This window comes from Grammomys surdaster, unplaced genomic scaffold (assembly GCF_004785775.1).
Source record: "Grammomys surdaster isolate TR1022 unplaced genomic scaffold, NIH_TR_1.0 203, whole genome shotgun sequence".
In the NCBI taxonomy this organism is placed as follows: domain Eukaryota; kingdom Metazoa; phylum Chordata; class Mammalia; order Rodentia; family Muridae; genus Grammomys; species Grammomys surdaster.
In genome coordinates this window covers 1,868,695-1,895,947 of record NW_021604648.1, presented here as the reverse complement: position 1 = coordinate 1,895,947, position 27,253 = coordinate 1,868,695, and the positions used below count along the sequence as shown (strand labels likewise).

Here is a 27,253-nt window from a genome sequence, read left to right as displayed (position 1 = left end):
TTTCTTTCTTTCTTTCTTTCTTTCTTTCTTTCTTTCTTTCTTTCTTTTGACAAGGTGTTTCTGTGTAGTCCTGGCTGTCTTGGGGACCTAGGACACTTGAGTGACCTCATTTCTTCACCTCTTCCCTTGAATGTCCCATCCTGGCTGTCAGTAGGGTAGGGGCTCCTTGATACCCACCCACCCTGCTTGCTCTGCTGTCACCTCAGGATGAGCATGAAGGAAGGTGTGTGGGTGACACTGGCCACTGCTGCCCCCAGGCTGATCAGGAGAATGAAGGGCAGCACCAGGCGGCTGCAGGCTGACTCACAGGAACCTGCAGGAACTGTGCCATTCCCTGCCACACAGCTGCAGTTGGTGTAGAAGATCTGGGGTGAGAAGAAGGAGAAGAGTCTTCAGGGACCTCCAAGGATAGTAGCCAGCCAAGGGCCTTGGGTCTGGAAGCTCCCAAGTTTCTACAGGTAGCAGGGCAGAGCTGGCTGGAGTCTCAGACTCTGACCATTGGTTGATCTGTGATCATTTGAGTCAAGTAAGGTGCCTGGAGGCTGACTGGCTGTACTCAGATTGGGCCACAGCTGTGAGACAGATACTGTCCCTAGGCCAGGACTGGTGTGCTTGATGGCAGCCTGCAGAACTTCCAGCCAGAGATCAACTAAGAGGTGGTTTGATCCCACTGTCCTTTGGTACCTGTCATGAGTAAGTCCAAGCCAGAAAGCTGGTTTCTTTTCCCGTTCCTATTGTTTGTGTATGTGTGTGCGTGCACGTGTGTGCACACGTGCATATGTGAGTGTAGGTACCCATGGAGACCAGAAGAGTGTGTCAGATCTCCGGAGTGGAGTTACAGGTGGTTGCAAGCTGCCGGCCATGGATGCTGGGAACTGAACTCAGGTCCCCTGCCAGAGCTATACACTCTTAAATGTTGTGCCATCTTTGCAGCACCAGGTCAGACCTTGACAGATGGGCCACAGTTACTGGAAGTCTCAGCCAGATGTGCAGGGATTGGTCCACCTCAAAAATTGACTGCTGGCTAGGGTACCTGGGGCCCCCTGGGCCTCTTACTTCTTACTACAGAAAAAAAAACCCTGATAATTCCCTATATGAGAAGGACTGAGAAACCCAAGGTGGTAGCCTGGAAGGATTTAAGCTCAGTAGCTACTGGGATGAGCAAGCAGAAGTTCCCATTTCCAGGGTGCATGGGAAAAGAATTTTGAGGTGAAGTATTTAGGAGAATTAATGAAAGAAGAAAGCTAGGATGGCAGAGGGAGGGGTCACTGGAGCTTGGATCTCTGGGTATCCAAGATGTCTACCTATTGCCATGAAGAGCTGCTAGGTATGACTAGGCTGTGCTGCCTGAACCCTAGGCCCTCGTGGCACTTCACACTACTAACAAGTGGCCTTTAGGCTTACATGCCAAGTAGCCCATTGAGCTGCAGACAGCCTGGAGTCAGGCCATGGAGGAACATGCCAATGCAGAGGACTGGCAGGTAGCCTCAACACTGCTTCTTAGCTTGGAAGGGCAGCTTGGGTGGACACCAAGGTTGAACACTGCTTTCTAGATTCCTCCCCAAGCTTCCCTCATAGGCATCAATGTCTGTGGTGGGAGGTACACACAGACGTCTCCAGTCTTTCCCACAGGGCTGACTTTGCCTTATAAGCCCAAGATCCAGTCATGTCTACCGTCCCCTATCTCACTCTGTTCCTACTTGAGTGTACCTTGGGCATGGACCAGCCCATCCACGAGCCCAGGTTCTTGTGATGAACCAAGGAGTTACATGTGGCGAGAGGTAATCCCAGGCTGGAAAGAATCCCCGAGTGCTGACCCTCCTCTAAGTGGCGGATCCTCTGATCCAGTGCAGGCTGGGTTTCAGACCAGAGACCTTGGTTCTAGTCCCAGCTCTGGTATAAGACTCTGAGCATTTCTTAGTCTTTTCCCAGCCCTTCATTTCTTATCTATACAAATAAAAATGAGTGCTTAACATCTCCTCAGAACTGTGGCTTTTTGCTTCCTTGTTAGTAAACTCAACCAGTAAACCCTCAGTGCAAGACCTGGAGGGGGTGTCTAGCAAGACCACACACACAGTGTGCATTCTTAAAATCTCTGCATCTGCTGCTGTCCTGCCTAGAAAGCCCTCCCATCCCAAGTCCTTAATTGCCTAATGATCGTGGAAGATCTGTCACAGATGGTGCTTCTTTTGGAGCCTTCTGGGACCCTCCCAGATGGGCTGTGTCCCCCTCCACACTTGTATGTACTGGTAGGGACCACTTCTGCCCATCTGCAGCCTGGAATTCCTGTGGGTCATTTCCTTGAGCAGGCCACAGCTGGGAGCTCTGGCTCACCACCCTGAGCCCTAGCTGGCAATGAAACTTGTTGACAGAACAGGGCTCTGCACTTGCCAAAGCGGAGGAACAAGGCAGCCACAGAGGGAAGAGCAAGAGTGACAGGTTCAGAGTGACAGGCAGCACATGTGAGGAGGGGTAGGGGTCTGGAGGTGGAGGATGCGTGGGAGGTTGACCTTACCTGGCTTTTGCCCAGAGCCTCCTGGACCACACGACCTGTGCAGCCTGCATGGCAGGGTGTGGTGTACTCCACATAGGCACCGGTATCACAAACAGGGTTAAAGTCATCTGATTGGCAGGAGCAGGGCTCTGAGCAGCCAGGAAACAGGCTTGGCCCTGGCTGGGCACTAGACAGAGAGGAGGCAAATGTGTTTGGCTGGACTCTCTTCTCTCAGGCCCCTGGCTGAAGCCTGGCTCCTACTCTGAGAGGAGTGGCCAGTGATTTCAGCTGCAGCTGTTCCCTGAGGGAGAAACTCTGATGCGGACAGAGGACAGATGCACAAGGAACTTTCTAATGGGGGAGTGAGGAGTCTGGGCCAGAGGCTGTGGAGTGCCCTTTCAACTCTGGATTGTACACGTCTGGAAGCTTCTGCAAATATTCCTGTATTTGGATGGAACACAAGAGAAATCCCTCTCAGAAGTGAGTGTCAGATGAAGGGGCCATTCTCTCTTTGAGCTGAATTGTTACTTTGTCTCAGCCAAGAACAGCTGTGGTGGGGCCCTGGCTAGGAGACTGACCAGCTGTGAGACCTCTAACCTATGCCTTCCTTCCTCTGGGACCTTAATTTCTCTGTAATCCGGTCTGGGGCTCCCTTCTCACTGTCACTTTCCTGAAGTCTCATGACCTCTGTGGTCATTCTCCTGTCCTGCTCACCGTGTCAAGTGCCCCACCAGAGGACCTGCCCCAGGATCCCAGGGCTGCTTTTGCTCTAGCTGAAGAACGTAGGGTTGATGGGAACTGGAGCTAGAAGAGAGCCTGGGTCTAAAGGGTGACTGCCCTGGGTTAGGGGCAAGAGGATGGCTTTGGAGCAAAGGCTGTGACCTGGCTTCATGCCAGGAGGAAACACAGCACCCTTACCAGGTGACACTGTATCATCAGTAAAGTGGGTCTAGAGACAGAACCCATTATAGAGATCTCATGGAGGCTCAGTGGAACACAAGAGGGAAACTCGATTGACCTCAGAAAGCTTCAGTGAACTAGAACTCAGAACTCATCAATTATAAGATTGTTGGTGAGAATATGGGTGAGACTGAGGGAGAAGGGGAGAAAGGAGACACAAGCAGGCAGGATGGCCTGAGACCAGTTGAGTGAACCGGGGGAAAGTCCCTATTCCTGTACAACTCGTGTCATGGACTCCTGCCCAGGTCTCTTACACACCCAGCAGGCTCAAGGCTCCTCTCCCCCACCCACTGTGTGCTTCAAAAAGTCTCCATGCAATCTCTCTAATGGGCTCTACCATTGACCTATTGCTTAAAACCCCATTGGCTTCTCTTGAAACATCATTGCTCAGGCTTGGGGCTTGCTGAGGGCCCACAGGGTGTGTCCCGCACATAGAAGGCCCTACTTCAGACAGCCTGGCTGTTTGAGAAAAGGAGAGGGAAAGAAGGAACGGAGCCAAGCGATGAGGGTGGGGTCCAAGTGTCTTGGCCCTGAGCTGAGTCTTTGAAGTCACGTGTAAGAGCCCAGGTGAGGGAACCTGGCACTTGAGTGGAGGAGGCTTGCCAAGGGGGAACTCTAGCTGGGTGTTAGGCCAAACAAAGCTTAGTATATCTTCCAGTTTAAATGAGGTCATTGTAGCAAGAGACAGGGTTTCTTAACCTCTCCTGCCTCCTTGAGGAGGACTGCCTAGCTCCATGTTCACCCACTTTCTCCGAGGCATGGAGCTTGTCTCTTCTTGGGAAGACCTAACCTCAGCTGGGAGCAAAAGCCTCCCTCAGGCTATGCTGGGTCCTGCCTCCTATGCGTGGCCTCCATCCCACTTCTGCGGGACCACAGGTCTTAGCCTCCCTGGAAATACCATCCCGTAGCTGGCTGCACCCTGGCTCAACCACTGGCCCTTCCCAGGCCTCCTGTCTTTGATGTTTCATCCATGCCTCTTCTGTGGCATTTGATGCTTTCCAGTGACCACTGCTTGCTTGTACCTGAGCCCAGGAAGGGACCTGCATAGGGCTTTGTAGGCACTGTGGGGAGACAGTGCCGGGGACGGGTGAGAGAGGTAGGTAGCTCACTGACCTACCCTCACCACGCACCTTCTCATGCGCATGCCCACTCACCCCGGGTCCTGCGTGATGCCTGCAATATGGTGGGTAGAGCAGCCAATGAAGAAGAGCGGCAAGCTGAGCAGCAGACACAACAGCGAGCCGAGCAGGCAGAGGGCGCTGCACTGCATGGGGCTCAGGTGGAGACGCTTGACTAAGACACCTCCTACCACGATGCCCACAATGGCCAGGGGGATAGTGAGGCAGCCGAGGAGCAGGTTGGCAAAGGAGGCTGTGATGGAAAACTGGCGTTCCAGGAACTTAGGCAGGAAGGTGGCCATGCCCGCCACCATGGATGAGGTGCACACCTGGGACAGGACTACCAGCAAGAAGATGGGGTGGCGCAGGGTCCGCAGCAGCACCCTAGGGAAGACTGTCAGAACAAGCAGGAACGAGGTCAGCGTGGGCAGCCTGCCACAGCATCCATAGCTGTCCACCCCGCCCCTTCGGTTCCATTCTCTCTCTTCCATTCCGTTTAATTCTAGAGCGTCCCATGCTATCGCATTACATTGGACTCCTTTCCGTCCTGCTCCAGTTCTGAAATTCTCCTCATGTCTTTCAGTCCGCTGAGTTACGTGGGAGTTTATTTAGCATTTTATTTCTGTTCGGGTCTGTTGGAGTCGAGTCTGTTTCACACCATCTCATTTGGGTCTATTTCATTCACTCTGTCTCATTTCAGATCTTTTTTTCCCATCTCTATTGGATTGTTCTCCCTCCCTTCAGTCCCTCCGGGTCCTTTCCATCTTGTCTTGCTCTTTCTATGCCAGCCTGGGCTTAGGTCCTCCCTTCTTTGTCTTTAACTCAGATGCCCACTGCTGTCTTGACGCTTGTCGGCTAGTGTGTGTTTCCTGAGAGCACTGTACTGAGCCAATTGCACGGTTTGTTCACTTAGCCGTTTTATTACCAGCTCACTCCATTTTATCTTAGCGTAGCAATTTCTACAGTATCAGTTGCTTTATCTCTAGAGTCCAGGGCACACTAGTCATTTTGTAAAAAGCATTGTAAATACTGTTTAATGAATGAGGACCAGATCAAATGTCCAAACGCCTGGAGAAGAAGAGTCTCAAGTCTCCATAGAAAATGAACCCAGGGGAAGTCGTGGGCCAGGAGGCTTCCTGGATGTAGGACAGAGCTAGGACCTGGAGATTGAGGGGACTTGGAGAGGGATTCCTAGTAGGGTATGGCCAGGAGAGCAGGCTGGAGACAGGCAGTGGCCCTGACTATTCTGGCATTGAGAACTTCCCCAGGCTGTGGGTAGATCCTAAATCCTACCTCAGTGCCTCAGTCAGGCTGCCCTCCTTGAAAGTGCTAAACCTTTGAGCTCAGAATAATTCCCTTACTATATAGAGACTACCCGTAAGTTCTGTGACTCTAGAGAACCCTGACTAATAAAGTAGCTAAGTCCCTTCCCTCCTGGGTTAGTGTCCTGGTGTGTAGGATGCCCAGGGATGTCTGAGGACACTTTCTGCTCTGACATATGGGGTTCTCCACCATTGGGTAGACAATGTGGGAAAGAAGGAAGAGAAACCAGGGCGTGCTAGTGAGGAGAGAGAGCCACAGAGGTCAGGCGAGAGAGCCTTTGATTCCTGCCAGACCAGAGACTGCATCCCTGTGTTACTGGAGACACACACTCTATCTTCCCTCAGAGCATAGTCAGACTAGCTTGGTCGCTAGCCTCAAGGTCTGGGCCTGTTTCCTTCAGAGTCAGAAAATAAAGTCAGCCCAGGAGGAGTGAGTGGGGCCTACAGCCGCAGAATGCCTCCTTCAAGTCCCTAGTCCTTTGCCTCCAGACCATCCATTCAGCTAGCATTTGGAATGAGTTAGGTGGCCCTAGACCTCACTCCAGGTAGCTGCTGCAGCCCTTTCCCTCTGTCCCTTCCTCTCCCCCTCCTCCCGATCTCCCTTCTTTTCTCCTTCCCTCTCCCTCCATGCTTGTCCAGGGTATCTGAAGCTCCATATGAACTAGTCTTTTATATTACTTGGTCTTCACTGCAAAGAGGGACCTGGGGGTGGAGGGAGGGAGGGACATACTCAGGTTTGTGCAGAGAGGCCTGGGCAAGGCCAGGCTCTCTTCACTTCCAGCACAGAACCGCTCTCCCTACTGCCCCTCCTATTCGGATGCTGTTCTTTCTGGCAGCCTGGCTCTGGAGGGCTCCTCTCTCCAGCAAGCTCATTCTGCTGTGCTCATCACTGCAGAGGACTGGGAGCCCATCCCCCACTTCTCAGCAGCTACAGCCTTCTCCACAAGGGATGGAAAATTCCTGGAGGGCAGGGCTATGCCTTTCCCTTAGCTACCTGAAGGGGAATTCCAGAGCCTGTCTCCTGCTCAGGTTCAGCCTCTGCTTAACACAGGGCTTCCCTCACTCAACACAAGGTCTCCTCATCAGAAAACAGACCTTCCTCAACTCAGGAACTGTCTCCGTCACCAGCTTTGCCCAGCTCAGAGGCCAGGCACTGGCCAGGCACTAGACAAGTGTGCCCTCAGCTTAGTGCTATCTCCTCTCTCAAGTCACAGACCTCTCCTAACTCCTGGGCCATGTCTTTCCTGTCAAATGAGTACCTCCTCTATCATGTTGATCTGGTCTCTTTTGTCAGATAGCTTCCCCTTCCATTTGCAGACTGTGAGAGAATGTGTCTCTCCCATCAGGTAAGAACCTCCTCTGCCAGGGATTGTCCCCATGAGTTTCTTCTCCTTCATGCCACACCCCCCCCACCCCGATTACAGATGCTAAAAGTCAGGTCCTTGTAGAGCTTTGCTGCCCAGAGGCCAAGCTGGCTAACCAGCCACAAGGCCTACAGAAGCTGAATGGTCCAGAGATGAGCTGGCCCTGACCACCAGTTCTCAGATTTAATTTTCATGACCAGCCCCAGCTGCTCCCTGAGCAGGAGGCAGAGTGGGGATTAATATGTTCTTCCATGCCATAATATGCTGAGGCCTTCCAGCAATGGGGTGACCTGAGGTCAGCAGTGCAGGCCACTGCCTCTTGGCCCAGCCCATGGAATTCAGACAGTCCCTTCTCCTGAGAATGCTGGAAAACTTAGGGGTGGTGGTGGTGCTAGATTATGGATACCCCAACATCAAATCATAGAAAACTGGCAAAAAATTTGGATCCACTTCCTTTCTGCTACACATGGCTTTGGTGAAGGGTAAAGTATCCCTTTGGATAATACCTTTCTAAATGGTATTAAACAGCAGATCCACTTACTGCTCAAATATGAATAAGAACAAAAATGTAGGCGCGATTCTAGGAAAAAAACTACACCTTACATAGGCAGCGTTTAAAAACTGTAGACAGGTGCTGTCTGTGTGTGCCTCATCCTACACAACGTGCTAATCCTCGAGGAAGGCAAAGCAAATATTACCAATCCAGTCTTTATATGAGGAAACTCAGGTTAGAGACAGAAAATAACTTCCCAAGACTGTACAATGACCAGTGTCTGGCAGGCCTTACATCAGGGCCGTTTGACTTGCTTGGACACAGCATGTACTCAATCAATGTCCACAGGATCAAGTTCTTTAGGAAATGCTGCCTAATTCCACTGTGGCCTCCAGTAACTGACTGATTGATTTCCTTGTGTCAGGATCAGGTTAGCGTGAAGTTTCTGTCAGTGAGTCTATTTCTTACTGTACTGAGAAATTGTCCTAGGAAACCAAGGCCCATAGAGAAGCCAGGACCAAGAACCAAAAAGGCCCCTGGCTTTCTACCCATGCCACAGCCTGGAGATTTAATGAGAATTTACTCAGGGCTTCCTGCTTTCAGGCTTAGAGGAAAGTGGGACACAAGCTTTGTCCTTCAGGCGTTCTCTGCTTATGGTAGAGGATGAGTAAAGATAGGCAGAGCTGAGACAGAAGCTCCAAAGGTGCTGAGAGCCCAGAGGATGGAGGGATCCTGGTGGGATCCAGGCACATAAGGACAGAAGGAAGGGCTCTTGGACAAGAAAGATGGTGATGAACCCTGAGGAGTGGGGACTATGACTAACCTTACCAGGAATGTCTGAGCTCACGAGAGGCCTGCAGAAGCAGACTAAGTAATAGGGAAAAGCTCTAAGGGACTGCATTTGGACAATCTCAAAGGCACCTCTGGTTTCCTCCCTCCATTTTCATCTGGGCTCACTTACCTTTGATAAACTGGACCACAGTCAAGTCCGGGGCAATCTGGGCCAATCCAGCCTGTTTCTTTAAAGGTTCATGCTGGGAGGAGAGCTCCTCATCCTGGGAAGACATATAGCCAGGCCCAGTCAGCAGGATGCGAGAGGTCCTGTTCTGACATGGCAGTGGGATAGACAGGGGAGTTCTGGGATAAGTAAGCTCTGGCACCCCAACAAGACCATAGACTACTGGTATTCCACTGGTTCTTGGCCCTGTAGGTACTCAAGAGGATTTAAAGACTGAATGAAACTCTTGTGATTAAACTGTAACATGTTGCCATTCACATGTTCTGACCTCCGGCCGCAAAATCAAACAGGATGTTGGTGACAATTATTATCATAGATACAGCTATCATCAGTCCCATCACCCCTATAAATTTCAGCACTGTCTTACAACCAGTTAGAGGACCAATTCATTCATGATTGTAGTGCGATTATCATTGCCTCTGTCCTAGCCACAGGATATCTCTGTTATTATCGTTGATACTCGTATCTTCAGAATCATCGCTAACATTGTGATTATAATATCATCACCCTTGTTTTAGTATAATCGTCTTTATTAATGTCACCAACCTCATCTGTGTCACTAAATGACTAACATCACCAAAAGGGACATCAACTCGAAGTCCTGCCACTGCTGCAGTCACCATCAGTACTTCCATTGCTGGTATCAGTGGCAGTGTCACTGACACTAGATGACTAATCTTGGTTATCAACTTGACACACCTGGGAATTTCAGCTGACGAGATGTCTCCATCTGATTCGCCTATGGGCATGTCTGTGGGTCATTTTCTTGATTGCCAATTGAAGTAGGAGGGCCCAGCCCACCATGGGCGGGACTATCCCTTGGCAAGTGAGCCTGGGCTGCATAACAAAGAAGTTGAACACTTGGAAGCCAGCCCCAGGAGCAGCATTCTTCCATGGTGTCACTTCAGGAAGTTTTCCTGTTGGAACTGGGCTCTTTGAGTTTTCTGCTCTGACTTCCCTCCAGGATGGACTGTGACCCGACCCTTACCTTTCCAAGTTGCCTTTGTTTGAGGTGTTCATCACAGCAACAGAAAAGTACGTTGGAGGAGGTCACCAGAGTTATCGATCTACCACCACTATCATCCGTCATCAATATCACTATCACCTTTAGCAACGTCTTTGCCACTCTTATTTCCCAACATGATAAGCACCCTATGATGCCTGTGGGTCTGATGTCATTAGTTTTTCTATGCAGCCTGAGGCCGGAGTCAGCAGCCAGCAACTTCAGGGGAAAAGGCTTTGGATCATTGTAAGGATTAGCCAGTTCTCTGGAACTATGTGGACAGAGAGAGTAGGCGTCTCAGTGGTTGCTATAGATACCTCTTTCTCAACTTGTTTATCTTTTCTTCCTTTTGAGACAGGGTCTTACCTCATATACCAGGCTGATCTGCTTTCTGTCTGAGTGCTAAGACCATAGACCGGAGCCACCATGTCTTCCTTCTCATCTCAGATTCCAAGAAACTAAAGTTTTCTCTTCCCTTTTCAGAACCCCACATGGCACCTCTATCACAGAACTCTTGCCCAAGCTTCCTCCCCCCCCCCCCCCGATTCCCTCTCCCCCCCCATCTTGCTCCCTGCACTGGCTGCCAAAGCCTGCCTATCTCGGCAGGCAATTCACTCAGATATTAAACCAGGCACACCATCTCCCTTGGGTTTTGCCTTTCCAACTCCTTACGTTTTAGTTGGGCACAGCTTTGGGTTTCTTGACCTGGGCTGGGGTGGTAACAAGGCAGAAAGCACTAGCGGGTAAAGAACAGACACGAGACCGTGGCAGGAAATGAGTACGAGGCAGGCAGCAAGCAGCCTTTAGCTCCTGTCAGCAGCAGGGAGTCATGTACCTCAGGGACCTGGCACAAAGAGGCAGGCTTCCCAAACTCCCGACCATACCAGGATGCCTCTGTTTCGAGCATGCCAAGGGGAACCAAATGGGCCTTAGTGACCAGGGTTGGCAGATGCTTTGCTTTATAGGTAGAGCTGGGGCCTCTGATGTATGGTCACAGTGTATATCAGGATTTGTTTTACCTTGGTGGGTGAGCCCTAAGAAAGAATAAGGTAGACTTTTGGAATTATTTGGGAGACTGGGAATTCAGAATAGAAATTAAATAGATTTTTATAGAAACGAAATAAAGTATCTATTTTTACAAACACATAGGTCTGAGTCAAAACTTTTTCTGGGTCTGTCTTGTTCACTACTGTACAGGGCTCTGCATAAGCAGGTGTTGTGTTCATCTCATTCTCTGAGCTACAGCGCTCATTACAGGAGCATGAAGCAAAAATCATATCTGATAAATCTCCACTGAAGGAAGAACTGGAGATGGCTCTGACCAGCTACTGCTGCTGACACCAAGCTCTTGGAAGAAAAACAAGAACAGCAAGAGGAGATGTTGTCACAGTAGAAGGCAGCCCTCAGACCAGGATGGTTCAGAGTCAGGCAGTGAATTATGGAGCTCCCCAGGGGCTAGGAGAATTGCGTGACATGCCAGAAGACGAGGGGCTTCGGATGTGTGGGCTCAGGGATGCACACGTGTGAGCCATCCTCCTCAGGACCTGCAAAGACCAGTAAGTGGTCCTGTGCTTCTTCACATGTGAGCAAAACACTTCTAGCATCACATAGCTAGCAGTGGTACAACTGAGACCCGAGGATTTGTGGTGTTTGCGTTCACAGCTATCTGGAGTTAGGGTGGCCTTTGGGCTATAAGTCCGACATGCCCGCCTGAGCCACATTATCTAACGCAGCAGCCACCAGTCACATGTCTTGACTAAGCACTTAAAATATGGCTAGTCCAACTAAAATATATCACAAGTATAATAGCAAACATTTATATTATTATATTCCCAAATTGGATTTTTTTTTTTTATGAGGCCGGTCTCATGTGGTCCAGGCTGACTGAAGGTGACCTCCAACTCCTTTTTAAATTTTCTGAAACAGAATCTCACTGTGTAGCTCAAGCTGGCCTAGAGCTTATCATTCCTTAAACTCATGGTTATCCTCCTGCCTCAGCTGCCAGAGTGCTGGGATTACAGACGTGAGTTATCACATACATCGGACTCCAAACTCCTAATCCTTCTGCCTCTCAAGTGCTGGGGATTCGAGCCTGTGACATTATGCCCTGTCTAAACTTATCACTAAGATAGGTAATTGACTGTTGAGTGTAGCTACCAGAGATGAAGCATCACACACGTGACTTGGCTGATCCCTCTTTTGGACATGCTGTCATGGACCAAGGTACTTTTTACTAGCTCTGGCCACAGGGTAAGAGCCTGGACAGCTGAGAGAAAGAGTGTAAGAGTGGATGAAAGTAGGAGAAGCTGGATGTCACAGATGGACAGACCGACAACTTCCTCACATTTTCCGCCCGGGAGGGGCAGGCTTGACTTTGAGAGTAAGTGGAATCTGGTGAGTTCCATGTCCTGGTCACAGTGTGACCTGCCCCTTGCATGCACATCTCTGTCACGTCTGGTGTACTTTTCATCTACCCCAGAGTTTCAGATCAGGTGCTGTCTGACTGCACTTGTTTGGCGGGGACAACACTGAGTGGGAAGTGCCTCCACGGTAGAGCAGGCCATCACACTCAGGTTCCTCCGTACTCCGCATGTTGTGAAAGAGGACATTGGGTTTGGGGACAGGACAGGAGAGACAGATCTGCAGGGGCTGGCAGGGGAGGGGGTGTCAGGAGAGGAGTGTAGCTGAGGAGAGGATGGAGCAGGGCACAGCATGACCTGAGGCATGGAGATGGACAGAGCCAGCACCAGGGACAAACTGTGGGTGCTACTGCAATCTGACTACAGCTGGTACTCCCTAGGGAAGCAACTGGGAACAAGTGACAGACTGTAGCCAGACCTTGGTGGTCTATGGCCAGATGAAGGGATGGAGATGTTATTCTGGGTGTCAAGAGCCCTCTCTGCTCTAGGTTCCTATGCCCCAATTCATTTCTCCCTTTTGTCCCTCATCTGTTTTGGGGACCGCTGACTAATAGTGGGTTCTTCAGACAGGAAGCACAATGCTGCTCAAAGCAGGGCTTGGGTGGCCCATCTGGCCTGCGGTTTGCCCAGGTCAGCAAACCTGGTAGAACTTCCTCTCTTGGGGGGTTTGGTGCTGACATCTGCAAGCCCACAGGACATGTATGCTGTGAAATAGGACTTGCTGTGGGCCACTAGCCATCCTGAAGCTATCTTTGGGCAGAGCTGAGGTCCTAGACAGCTTCATCCTGGGGCTGGGTCCCAGTCTATGAGGCCAGAGATGGACTGCCAGCTCAGAAGGAACTCCTTGCCATCTCTCAGTTCCTACCCTGTGTCACCACAGAGTATTCACAGACACCAGATCTCTGAGAGCTGGTGGCCATCTAAGGGGGTGGGGCAGAGAATTGGAGCAGAGAGCCAGAGCATCTTGGCCCGAGGCTTCTTCTGGTGAGGGTCCTGCAGCAGGGCGTCAGAGGCGCTGAGTCAGAGGAGTGGTTACTTCTTCCTAGATCTCTCCACTCATGTATCGACATGTTATTCTTTCATTATTCGCGTTTCTGCCATTCTTTTGTCTTGATTGATTGATCCATTGAGAGAGTGCCTGGGGGATGGTTTTTCCTGGAACTGAACCTCAGTGGCATTTATAAACCATGTGATCATGCTGTTCAATCTCTGCAACTCAAGTCCCGCAGCGGCAAACAGACATAGGAACTGTATCTGCTGCACAGGCAGTAGGGATTAAATGAGATGATACACACATAGGACCCAGCAGAGGGGTGGGAAGAACATAATACACGCTAACTTAATTCCTTCTATTTTACTTAATACCAGACCTAGCTTTGGTGATTGCTGCCTGTAACTCTCTTCAGGATATAATGGAAGGAAGGTTTTGAAGAACAAATAAGAACAGTGGTCAGCAGCCTCACTCCAGTCACAATGGCAGCTAAAAAGAAAACAAAAGGCAGCAAACGCTGGTGAGGCTGTGTAGGAGAGGGAACCCTTGCACACCACTGGTGGGAATGTGAACACATGCAGTCATTAAGTCAAAAGGTATAGAGGTGCTTCACAAAAACTAAAAATGGCTGGGGATGGGTCTGGAGAGATGGCTCAGAGGGTAAGAGCACTGACAGTTCTGCCAGAGGTCCTGAGTTCAATTCTCAGCAACCACATGGTGACTCACAGCCATCTATAATGAGATCTGATGCCCTCTAATCTGAAGACATTGTACTCCGATACATAAAATAAATAAATATGTCTTTAAAAAATGGCTGGAGATGTGTAGCTCAGCTAATACAGTGCTTGCAGAACATTCATGAAGTCCTGGGGTTCAAGCCCCACTGTACATAAAAGGGTGTGGTGGCCCCTGCCTGTATTCCCAGCACACAGCAAGTAGGGGTAAGAGGATGGGAGTCCACAGTCCTCTTTGGCTACATAACGAGCTTGGAATACACAGTGCCCTGTCTCAGAAAGAAAGAGAAGGTGAAAACAAGGCTGGAGATGTAGCCGAGAGGTGCAGAGCTTGCCAAGCTGCACAGTCCTAGGTTTAATCCCTAGAATCACAGAAGTAAAAGTCAGGAGAATCAACAATGTCTAGCGTTAGAGAAAGCAGAGTGCCCGTGCTCACTGAAGCATTACTTAGTTACTGAGATTCACAGTCAACCTAAGTGTCTTACAACAGTCACTGGCAGATGAACACCATGTGAGGACAACTCTCTCTCTCTCTCTCTCTCTCTCTCTCTCTCTCTCTCTCTCTCTCTCATTGGTGTTTTGCCTGCATGTACTTCTGTGTGAGGGTGTCAGAGCCTCTGGAACTGGAGTCACAGACAGTTGTGCACTGTTCTGTGGGTGCTGGGAATTGAACTTGGACCCTTAGGAAGAGCAGCCAGTGCTCGTAACCACCGAGCCATCTCTCCAGACAATGAGTACTATTCTTAACAAGGAACAAAAGTCTTTCATTTCTCAGGACAGTGGATGAATATAAAGTCTATTCTGTTGAGTCTAAGATGCAGATGAGACAAATGTTTGTAGGTGGAATCTAAGGAACTGGAACTCAGGAAGGCAAGGGTACAGTGCTGGTTCACAGGGGCTGGCAGGAAACTAGAGAGCTGCTGCAGGGGACACACAAACTGCAGGTCCACAGGAAGAACAAGTCCAAGAGGAATATTGTACACTATGATGACAACAGCAACCCAACCTGGTACTGAAAACAGGAATTGTTGGAAGAACAGGAAGTGACCATGTGAGGTAACACATCTGCTGGATGTTTGATGTAGCAGGGCCTCCTGTACATATAGGTCAAAATGTTTGTGCTCCAGACATAGGCACACATTTTATTTGCCCATTAAAAGATCAATTTGAAGAAAGAAAACAACTAATTTTTTAAAATTAGGAAACAAAGTATTTAAGAATATTAGAAAAAGTAGTTTTCTGTTTGTTTCGGGTTTTTTCTTCTCCCCCTTAAAATCTGGCCAGATAGAAAAAAGGACTGAGAATAAGGCACCTGGTTACTGAGCCTACATCACACGCCGAACCTCCCAACGCTACACTCTGCCTCGTTGATTTGTGTGCAAGTCTAACAATGTAGATTCCAGCATTAGTAAGAGGCAGAGCTGGGACAGTATAGCTCAGACATCACGAGTGTCCCCCACGAGTGTCCCCCACGAGTGTCCCCCACGAGCGTCCCCCACGAGGCAGAGCTGGGACAGTATAGCTCAGACATCACGAGTGTCCCCCAGACACTCGGATACCAGGGAAACATTCATGGGGCCTGTTTCACCAAAGCAATCTCTCTCTCTCTCTCTCTCTCTCTCTCTCTCTCTCTCTCTCTCTCTCCCTCCCTCCCTCTTTCCCTCCCTCCCTCCCTTCTTCTTTCCCTGTCTCCCTCCCTTCCTCTTTCCCTGTCTCCCTCTCCTCATCTCTCTGTCTTTTTCACTTTCTCTCTGTCTCTCCCTGTCTCTTCTTTCCTCCTCCCTATTGTTTAGTGCATGTGTGTGTGTGTGTGTGTGTGTGTGTAGTTGTGTCTATCTGTCTGTCTGTTTTGAGATAGCCTTACTTCTATAGCCCAGAAAAATCTGGGACTCACTACATTGCCCAGTATGGCGCTAAACTTGTGGTCATTCTCCTGCCTTGCCTTAACTTCCCATATACTTGGATGCCACAACTAATTCCATCTCTTTTTCAGCCTTGGTCTTCTCTGCCTAGCTGTGGTATGTCTAGACCAGTTGTTTCTTAGCAACAGAGACCTTTAACCGATTGGAAATTCCATCATGATGTCTGATACAAGAGTGTTACATCCTCAGAGTTACAGCACTTGCTTAGTGTGCATGAGACCAGAAGCCAGCACTGAATAAATGGAAACAGAAAGAGAGAGACTCCTAGGCATATACCCAGAAGACGCTCGAACATATAACAAGGACATTTGCTCAACTATGTTCATAGCAGCCTTATTTATAATAGCCAGGAGCCGGAAAGAACCCAGATGTCCTTCAACTGAGTAATGGATTAAAAAATGTGGTATATTTACACAATGGAGTATTACTCAGCTATTAAAACAATGAATTCGAGAGTTTCCTAGGTAAATGGATGGAACTAGAAATTATCATCCTGAGTGAGGTAAGCCAATCACAAAAGAACACACATGGTATTCACTCACTGATTATTGGATATTAGCCCAGAACCTTGAAATGCCCAAGATTCAACTCACAGGCCACATGAAGCTCATGAAGAAGGAAGACCAAGTGGGGGTGATTTGGTCCTTCTTAGAAGGTGCAACAAAATACTCAAGGGAGCAAATATGGAGACAAAGTGAGGGACAGAAACTGAAGGAGGGGCCATCTGAAGACCATTCCACCTGAGTATCCATCCCATGTGAAGTCACCAAAGGTAGATGCTTATGTGGAAGTCAGGAAGTGCATGCTGATAAGAGCCTGATATAGATGTCTCCTCAGAGGTCTTCAAGAGTCTGACATATTCAGAGGCAGATACTCACAACTAGCCATTGAACTGATCATGGGGTTCCCAATGGAGGAGTTAGAGTGAAGACCATTGGAGCTGAAAGGGTTTGTGGCCCCATGAGGAGAGCAACAATACCAACCAACCACAGCTCCCAGGGTCTAAACCACCAGCCTGGGAGCACTTAGGGAGGGATCCATGGCTTCAGCTGTATATGTAAGAGTGGAGGGCCCTGCTGGGCATAGGTGGAAGAAGAGATCCTTGACCTCATGAAGGCTGGATGCCCCAGGGGGTGGGAATTTGAGGGTGGGGAGGTGGGAGTGGGGGGGTAGGTAGGGGTTACATCCGCAGAGAAGAAGGAGGAGGGGTGAGGGGATAGGGGGTTCCTGGGTGGGTGGGGGATGGGGTAAGGGGATAACATATGAAATGCAAATAAAACATCCAATAAAAGATAGAGAGAGAGAGAGAGAGAGAGAGAGAGAGAGAGAGAGAGAGAGAGAGGAAGGCATACTTCTTCATTCTCTTCATGCTGTCAACCTTGATGTTCTATGGGGGTACAGTTTGAAGTCCACTCAAGTACACCCCAAAAGGAATTCTAGTTCTGGTATGAGGAAAGAGAGATCCCTATTTCACCTTTTGGGCCAGATACTGGCCTCATACAGACAGATATAGGGCCACCACACTCTGGACACATTTGGGCCCCTCTATAGGCCTCAGTCCCTCCTCCTGTGAGTTGAAGAAGGGGTTGCACGATCACTTAAGCCTTGAAGCTTAGAGGGAATGTGAGACTGCACTGCCAGGGTGGGAAGGGAGACACAAGAAGGTTTCTAGAGGAGAGCCCACAAGGAGGAGACACGGATGACAAGGAAAGCCAGTGTTGCTGTGGACTCTACAGCAGGAACAAAGGCTACAGCAGGGACCCAGAAGTCCCAGGGGGAGTATCAGCGAATGTTAGTAGGCTAGCTCTTAGTTTTAGTTTTAAGGAACTCTGCTCCTACCCCATATCCCTGGCTATTGTCTCAAAGAAGTACATTGAGGTTAATAACTGAGACAACCAGTGTCATTGATTCACAGGCTCTTAGCCAAATTATGGCCACTTAAACATGTAAATTTTCCTAAGAGGTGGTGGCACATATCTTTTATCCCAGCACTCAATGGGATAAAGTTTTGCACCCTTCTCTATGAGTGTGAGGCTAGCCTGGACTACATAGTGAGCTCTAGGCTAACGAAGGCTACATAGTGAGACCCTGTCTCAGAAAAAGACAGAGAGGGACAGAGACAGAGAGAAATAGAGACAGAGACTCGGAGACAGAGAGACAGAGAGAAGTGGACTTTGGGACTCGAAGATGATGACTGACATCAATCCTCAGATTATAGGGTCTGGAGAGCCATCTCAGTCAGTGAAGTGCTTGCAATGCAAATGTGAAGACCTTGGCTTGATGCCCAGAATCCATGTAAAAAAGTTGGGTACAGTGGCACACACTTGTAGTCCCAGCACAGAGGAGGTGGGCACAGGGAGGTACCTAGGTCTCTCTGGCCAGGTCCCCTAGCTACAGAGATTCTGTCTCAAAAACCAAGAAAAAACACCTGAGGCTGTTCTTTGGCCTCCACAGGCATGCACATACACATGTGCCTACATCTGCATATTCCCTCCACATATATGCTAGTGAACACATACACACACATGATTGCACAGGCACACACAGATGCTCAGGTGCACATACATGCACAGGCACAAACACATACATGCTTTCACAGGCCACATAGATAGGAACACACATGCACAGGCACACAAACATATACATAACACACCATACACACACACACGCACACGCACACACACACGCACACGCACACGCACACGCACACACACTCCTCTGATTCTAGAAGAGAAGTACTTAAAAATACCCAGCTATTTGAACTTTAGCTGGGTATGGCAACTCATACTTGTCAATCCAGCACTTGGGAGGGTGAGGCAGGAGGATTATTATGAGTCTGAGATCAGCCTGAGTTACATAGTAAATTCTATAGGCTAGCCCAGATTCAGGCCCAAGAGTCTAAAGAATTCAACCTTGCCCAGTTAACAACAAACACAAAGAAGCAGAGCACTAAGATGAGACCTTTGAAATATTAGAATTATTCTAGAAATAACAGACCCAATAGAAGGCCATGGCACCCACTGGCACTCAGAGGCTGGGCATGGCCAGCATTCTTGATGAAAAAGGCAAGAAGCGTGTCAGGAAGCAGGTGGTTAGGCCTCTTTCAGCTCTTGGTTCAGCTCCAAGAACAGGTTCTCAGAGGGGCCAGTAAACACTGGAGAAGTGCTGTGTGGGGCACACCATCACCTGAGGGGCAAAGCACCCAGGAATCTATCTGTCAGAGAGCCCCTCAGAGCCTGTGTAGAGGCCTCATCACTGAGCTGCCATTCAGGCACTTGTATCTCCCCACACCTGGCCTTCCTTCACTCTTCAAGGCAGAATGTGTGGGATGCCTCCTCCAATTCCCCTGAGCAAACAACATAGCGGCATCGAGCCAGTTAGAGGACACAGCCTCAATCTGCAGATCTGGCTGTTCTTGTCTAATCGGCTGCCCACACGTTAGATACATTGGCTAGACCCACTCATGATCAGACAAGCCTTATTTTATGTGGTACAATCTTTTGGCTTGTAGAGATTGGCTTTAATGGCTGCATTTACTTTTAGAGTACTTAGGGGGTTCCTGGGCCCTAAGTCTGGGAGAAGATGTTTGAAAAGATTTCCCAAACACACTGGTTTTGACTGTTTCTTCTTTACCCATCCCCTTCCTGCAGGAGAGACACAAGCAGGATGTAGCAGCCAGTCTCACCCAGTGGGACCTCGTCTCCAGGCTCTTCACTAGTGACCCTAGTGGGCCAGGCCAGCCAACCTTACTGCAAGCAGCCTGGCTGGTCCTGGAAGCCTTGAGGAGGTGGAGGCAGAGGCAGAAGCGGAGGTGGAGGATCAATTCCTCCCACATCAATATTTATTGCCCAATAGCTGCTGGAAGCAGATCACCATGTTCTCAGCCTTCAATCTTTTCTTAAGAACCTCTCAGCTCCCCTCCTCCCAGAACTCCACGAGCTGACAGGGTAAATGCAGACAGCCAGACAGGCACACAATCAGGACCAGTGTCACAATTCACATAGTTCTCAAAAGCTGACTCTGACTCCAGGAACCACAGCAGTCAGGACTGCACATTCTCAGAACTCAAGACAGTTAGGTAGTGCTCCAGGAATCTGACCTCTGCACCTTATATGCGACACATACAGCAGCAAGCATAGGGAAGTGACTTGCTGCAGAGGTACATGGCTGACCTGTTACCCAGTCCAGCAGACAGCCACCCACGCCTATTGTTCTCTGTCCAAATATAGAGCCCAATTCAGAGGATCTGTCACCAGACACACAGCCGCTTGTCCTCCTAAGTGACACTCCTATTTCTAAGGACTCCTCTTCAGGTTCTGGGAATTGGAATCTTGGCCCAAGCTAGGCAGGACTGAGATTCCAAGCCCGCCCCCAGTCTCCAGAGGGAGCACAGTCATCTGCTGTCTCTGGGAACCACCACTGCAGAACAAGCATCACTCCTGAGCAAGTCCTGCCCCAGGGCAGCAGAGCCGATGCCCATCCCATGTCCTGCCCACCGATGCTCCGCTGCCTGGCCCCAGCATGGCCAACAAGACCTCAGTGATCTCTCTCCATGATCTTCCTGGTCTCCAGTCCACCCAGCACCCGGGGAGCAGCTGAAGAGTCCTTGCTTCCTGTCCCTTCCAAGACCCTTGGGCCTTGAAGCCAGATGATTCTGGTCCTTGCTGGCTGTCCCAACCTGAGCTGTCGTTGGCCCTGGGTTGGTGAGGTGCTTGACAAGGCTCAGTAGAGCAGGTGGGCCTGGAACTTAGACAGACTTGAACTCACATATTCTAATAAATGGAGCCTCAATTTAAAAAATGACAAAAAAATGACCTTTTCAGGTCTACTTGCTGGGTCAAACTTTCTTGTTCTAAGGAGGAAGCCCTCTCCTGCACATCAATAAACCTGCCCGGAAGCACCAGGCCACTGCAGGAAGTAGGATTCCTTTTGCTACAAGAACGTCTGGCAGGATTTTTTTAAAAAATAAATTGTTCTTTTGCAATTAGAACTACTTAGCAACAAGCACCTTATTTAACTTTTAACTGAGGTCTTAACAAGCAACTCACGTACTTGGGAAAAGAGAAAACGGAATGCACAAAGCTTCATAATGTAGTCAACTTTGAACATATTAAAAGTAGCAATCAAATTGAAATTATGAGTGAAATTGAAAGTATGTTGTCAAACTAGACTTTTCAGACTCGTTTCCAAGGCTAGAGATACAGAACTTAGTGGTAGAGCCCCTGCCACTGCGTGTGTAAGGCCTGAGAGGTTCAGACCCCAGTAATAATACTACTAATAAACAAGTTTGTTGTTTGTCTTTTTTTTTTCAATTTGGAAGCAATTCACTGTCTTTTAGTTCTCATATTTTGGTAAATTCTTAGAATCATCTATCCTGCCCTGTGGTTCATGGTTCCTGGCCTTTCCGTCATCTGACCTTGGGCAAAACCTCCCCCCAGCCTGGCTCAGAGTACTCAGTGTGTACTCAGCCCTATCACTGCGCCTGCCGAGGCCAGCTTCACGTCTGCTGCAGAACCCTTTGCTGAGATCGTTTGCACTCGGCATCCCATGGCTGTCTTCTCTGTAACTTATCAGTGTCTTCATGTGTAGCTCAGATCCCTGGGAGAGTCTCAGGAACTCTTCCTACATCCATGTTATACACCCTCTGCTTGTCAGCATCTTCTAGCATGGTCAGAGTTCCCAACATTTCTAAGTGGTGGATGCAGAAGTACGTGAACCCCAGCAAGCCTGTGTCCTCACCCCAGGGCTCCTGGACTTGTTCATTGAATTCGAGCAAAACACTTTATCCTCCCACTGGCCCCACAGCACCTGGATCATGGGAGGGGCCTATGATGGTCTCAGTGCGTGTGTGCCTGTTGGGAGAAGGCAGTGGAGTTTGCTCAGGAGGCGTGAAGCCTCACTAGGAAGGGTGGGTTCTGGAGCCTGAGTTGGGACTGGTACACAGAGGGCGCTTACCTTGCTGCCATTTGAGGCCGCACTTGCCAAGACCTTCCGCCTAAAGTGAAGCTCGTGTTTCTCCTTGGGCATCTCTCTGGGGAAGAAGAAGTAGGGGCTGGCAGCCAGGACCACCAGTCCTGCAGAGATGAGGAAGCCCAGCCACCAGGCGCCCACCCATCGGGGGTCTTTTGTAGTCAAGTTGATGCCTCCTAGAAGAGAAAACCGTGATGATGTTAGTGCCACAGTTGGCTGTCATCTCTGCCTCTGGGAACCAAGAGGCCAACAGAGAACTAGAATGGATGCCTGATACCCAGTGATAACCTACAACCTCAGGCCAGCTACTTAGTCTCTGTGCCTTAGTTTCTTCCACTGTGATACACAGATATTAGCAGCATCAGGAGTTAAAGTTTTGTATGTCATAGGGTTATATATATATATATATATATATATAATTTAATAAAAAATGTAAACATCTAAGCTGAGCACTTGGGAAGTGGAAGTAATAGGATCAAAAAATCCAAGGTCACCCGTGACAAAATAACCACTGAGTTTGAAGCCACTCTGGGCTGCAAGAGACCCTGTCTCAAAAACACAAACAAAATCTACGAGAGGCAGACGGGGAGAGCACTTCAAGAGATGTGTGTTTTATAGTCATGTGCTCCTCCTCTCCCATTTCTATTCCCATTGCAATGTCTGCTATTAGAAGAAACACTATTACTCGATCAAATGAAGGTGGGGCTGCTGTTGTCTTTAGACCATGTTTACAATAACTGGGGCTGTTTAACAGAACCATTTGGAGTTATTGCAGACCTGCTTCAAGTGACCACAGAGTTGTGGGGGGAGGCAGTTAACAAATGTGTTCCTTTAACAAGTCCTATCCCGTGGGTGTGGTCCCTTACTTGTTTTAATTAGAATGTGATGCTTAACTGCCCACAAAGCTTCTGAAGCGAAAGGCTGAAGAACGGACACCTTCCCCAAGTCTCCCCGTGCTGTGTAGCTATTTCTCTGAACTAACACATCAGAAGGCTGAGAAACTTACAAGAGCCACACAGCCCCTCTCAAAGGTTACAACAGCAGTAAGCAATTTTGGGCAGGAGAAACCTCTCTGGTGGGATTATCAGCAAGTTGCGCAGGACGCTCTAGGCATGCAGCTTCTGCCTGCTGTCACTTAGGGTGTGGTGGGACTCTGAGTGATGCCCTTGAGTTCCCCATGCTCCTGAAAGTATCTCCAGTAAACTCACGGGCTCACCAAGCTTGCCTAAACATTTCTTTGGTCTGTCATCATTGCCCTAACTGGGGTGAAAAGACGTTTGCTCACTTCTCTCCAGGAAAAGTCACACAACTCCCAGCATAACAGGTACTTGATAAAAATACAAGTCCCCAGTAGCACCAATCAGCAGCAGCTCACACAGCCTGTTCTCTGGGCAGGGACTAGGGAGCACAGCTGGCACTTAGCAGATGTGGTTCCAGATCATGGATGGGTGTGGCTTCTCCACTGATGGTATTCAACATCTTCTTCATTTCCTGTCTGCCTTGGCCCCATGCTAGACTAGAGAGAGCCTAATCCTCTTCAAGCATATGCTAGTCTATGACTGCAGCAGACAGGAACCACTCAGCCTTCAAATCCCCCGTGAAGAAATGACCTGGGAGATGGCTCAGAAGCAATATCCACCCTGTGTGCTAAGATGATACCAACAGATAGAAAACATATACTTCCTCCCAAATGGAGGCGTCTGGGAAAACGTAGGCTACCCCATCTCTCAGGGCCTTTCCCTCAGAGCATCAAGGAGCTGTTACCAGAGCCTCTTGGTCACTGGTGTTGGGGCCCAGCGTTCTAGAGGGAAGACAGATGGGCAGTATTACCACTTGTGATGGTTGTACAGAACTGTCCAGACCTGTACTGTCCATCCTGGCTCAGGGAACCCATGAGAAAAAGCTAGAGGATGACCACCCAGGCACACATGCTCTGTTGGTGGCTTCTAGGACAGGCTAGAATCTCACATTTCCTGTGAGATTCCAGTGAGGACAGGACTTCTGAGCAGTAGGAGGACGAAGGCCTGCCTGGCATCAACATGCTGGTGGGACAAGTAGGCAGCTGAGGAGCCACAGTAGCTTGCTCTAACAGGATACCATCCCCACCCTCAATCCCTCTGCACATTCAGGGATCCAGGCCTCTTGGGCCCCTACAGACCTTCCTTGCCATCTTCAGACTAACCCTTAGCCAGGCTCCTTAGCCCACTCTGACCTCTAGTTGATTCTCAGAATACAGTTTCCCAAATGACACCTCCAAAAGCTTCTCAGATTCTGTGGTAGTCACTTGGCTAAAAGGTCCCTTCAGCTCCCCCAGGCCATGTCTCAGCTGGGAGAGGTGACTGAGCTCTGCTATGGCCCTAATCTTAGGAAGCTTTCCCCTCTGAGGATGGTGCTCCCCACAGGCTAAGAGGGTATATTTTATTATCTGTCAACAGTATGTCTGTGCCTGGAGGAGGGAGGGTATGCAATAAGGGCACAGCTCCTTAAAAGACGGCACTTTACAGTTTGTCTCTGATACTTCAAGATTCTGGTGATAGCCTTGGGGGACAGGAGGATAGAGATTCTCTCAAGCGTGAGGAAACTGAGGTCCAGAGAGTTGAAGGAAAAGACTCGTTCACGGTCAGTGCTGCTGCTAGGGCTGCCATATGGATCCTGGTTTTGTGCCTCCTGTAAGAGCAGTGATCAGTTACAGAGTGTGTGCCCGCACCCCTGAGGACAATGAACACTCCACAGGCTCACCTTCTGGCATCCGGTCAATGTCCACATAAAGGCGAAGCATGAGGCTTCCCAGCCCATAGGCCAGGCCAGGCCCCATCATGGTTATTGCAAACAAGATTCCTGTAATACAAAGCCTTGGTGAGGATCCTGTAGCACTACCTGCCATCAGAATCTCTCTGTCTTCCCTTCAGTAGATCCCTGCATAGTTAGTGGGTCCTTACCTATTCTTAGTGAGTCCCTCCCTACCCCTAGCAGGTCTGTGAATGCCCTGAGAGGGTCTCTGTCTGCCCTGAGTGGGTCTCTGACTACTCAATATTTCATGGCAAGAGCAGTCATGTCTCCTCAGCAGGGTTGGGGAGCTCTCTAGGGATTCTCCAGATTGTTTTTTTTTTTTTGGTTCATCCTCCTGCCAGGCCTCTCTTCCCCATTCCTTGGCCTGACCCCACTCTCAGAGATAAAGGGGAGAGACCATCTTTACCAAGGTAGAGGGGTGAGTTGCTATGGTGGGCAAAGTCGTCAATGTAGGAGATCCCAAAGGGCTGTATGGGCACACCACCGATGCCAAGCAGGGTCTGTGCTGTGAACATGATCCCCACCATGGTCAGATGCTTAGCTTCTGTGCTTCTGGAACAGCTGTCATTGGACAGTCCGGAGGCTGGAGCCATAGTCGTGGGCAGGCACAGGGATGCTTCAAAGTCCTGTGACCTATCTTCTGAGAGAAGACAATAAGAACTATGACCATAGCTAAGATAAACAATACTCACCAAATGTAAGAAAATGTTCTGAGTGCTTGAAAGTAAGTCACTGGATCTCCCAAAACCTAGAGTTCACAGACCAGAAACACGACAACCAGCTTGGCCCCACTGTCTGACTACTCGGTTCCTGCTCCTAGCTTGCCACAGCTCACCAGGACAGGGGCATTCAGAAGGGTCATGACAGTGGTGGCTCTTGGGTGGAGGAACAGTGGTGACCAACGTAGGTAGAATTTGAACTGGGTGGAGAATAACAAATAAGATTTTTCCAGAAAGGAGGGGAGGGGAGGATATTACTGGAAGAGTTCCCAGGAGAGCAAACTTGGGGCCTTAGAAGGGCACAGAGTTGGATTGAGATGTTCCAAACAGCAAGTCACAGAGTAGGGGCAGGCCAGGGCTACGGGCAGGGCTGGGAGGAGCAGGAAGACCCCAGACCATGGAGGGCTCTGGTGTCCTTGGCATTCATTTGAGGAAGAAGCTGTGTCGGTTCAGGACACAGAGTGCAGAAAAAGGGTATTTTCTTAATTTAGTTCCAGACATTTACTCCTTGACCAATATTTGGTGAGCAAATTTCAGGAGACCCTTGTTCTATTATTATCTCCAATGTGGTGAAGTGGCCTTCTCTTTGTGACAGCGGGGACCCAGAGGTGCCAAGTCAACCAAGAGAGTCACACCCAGCTATTGGAAAGAACCATGCAACCAAAGCCATCAGTGACTGTCCCACTGTTCTCAGTGGCTGTCTCTCTGTATAGCCCTTGCCTCTCTGTCCTCACCCCTCAAATGAGTCTCCCAGAACAGATGTTCTCTATAGATGCTAGAAGTTCAAATGCGGAACAGTTCTGGGTGAGGTCTAGCTGTGGGCCTGGCCTCGGGGTCCTGAGGCAATAGTGGTAACCTCTGCCCCATGGGGTCATTGAGAGAGTGCTGAGAGGTGCCCCTGTCTAGTTCCCGGTAGACATTTAATTACAATAGTCACCCTAGGGGTCACATTTACCTTTACTATTCCTGGGTCCAGGGTCTTACAGGTGGCCTAGCCTGTCACAGGGCAGTACAATTACAGCAGAACAGATAAACTGAGGAAAGCTGTGGTTGTCAGAGCAGGGAGAGGGTTCAGAGCTTAGAGCCATGGCAACCTTTGATCTGATCTTGGGAACACCAAGGCTCAGACATGAGAACAGCTCAGAGCCAGCCAGGAAGACAAGTGTAACCTTGCACAGAAAATCTCTGCTAAAGTGGAAGTTCTGGGCAAAAAACTATGAGGAAGTACTTCTTTGCAGCATCCTAAGAGCCCCTGTTGACAAGTGTCCTCTTAGCTCTAGAAGCCCACTCAGCAGTTTTTTGTTTTTGTTAAAGTAAGAGACAAGAGCTCGCGATGTGGCCTGAGCAGCCTGGAACTCGCTATGTATCCCAGGGTGACGTCAAACGTGTGGCTGTTCACATCCCTCTGCCTTCTGAGTGCTAGGATGTCAGGCACGAGCCTTCTTCACGTTCTCTACACTGTGTCACTTTGGGGGACCCCGTTCGTGCCCCACCCCACTCCCTGCAATGTTCATCTCCCTCCCCTCATGCCATTTCCTCTAGCCCTCAGTAGCTCCCTTCAGCTACGGGTGTTCATAGTCGCGGCTCCCGTGGCTCCCATGGCCTCCTCTCCCTGCCTTCTAAGCAGTCAGGTAGAATTGCCATATTTACTCTACCCATAAATTCCAGGATATATCTGCTTCATGGTCTCACCTCCAGGTCTTAGCACTTCAGAGATGAAACTGGCATGCTAAGTTTTCTGTCTGTCTGTCTCCTCTCCAGGGCTGGGAGCCTCCTGGAGAGAAGGCTGAATGCTCTGAGGGGCTGGGTACAAAGTAAGCAGGACTGTAGATGTGTTTCCTGAATCAGTAGATGGATGGATGGATGGATGGGTGGGTGGGTAGATGGATGGATGGGTGGATGGGTGGGTGGGTGGGTGGGTGGATGGATGGATGG

At 49.5% G+C, this 27,253-nt stretch overlaps 1 protein-coding gene across 2 annotated transcripts in view; it reads right to left on the bottom strand.

Annotated features, from left to right (window-relative positions):
* Slco2b1 (solute carrier organic anion transporter family member 2B1) overlaps positions 1–27,253 on the bottom strand; it is a 38,910-nt gene that overhangs the window by 3,924 nt on the left and 7,733 nt on the right. The window contains exons 5-11 of one of the 2 annotated variants that reach the window (XM_028770653.1): positions 25,006–25,239; positions 24,549–24,647; positions 21,795–21,985; positions 8,713–8,806; positions 4,609–4,966; positions 2,516–2,681; positions 202–365 (exon numbers count right to left, since the gene is read on the bottom strand). In XM_028770653.1, coding sequence (XP_028626486.1) covers positions 202–365; positions 2,516–2,681; positions 4,609–4,966; positions 8,713–8,806; positions 21,795–21,985; positions 24,549–24,647; positions 25,006–25,239 — 1,306 coding nt within the window. The remainder of the gene's footprint in view (positions 1–201; positions 366–2,515; positions 2,682–4,608; positions 4,967–8,712; positions 8,807–21,794; positions 21,986–24,548; positions 24,648–25,005; positions 25,240–27,253) is intronic. The other variant, XM_028770654.1, reaches the window with a different exon arrangement.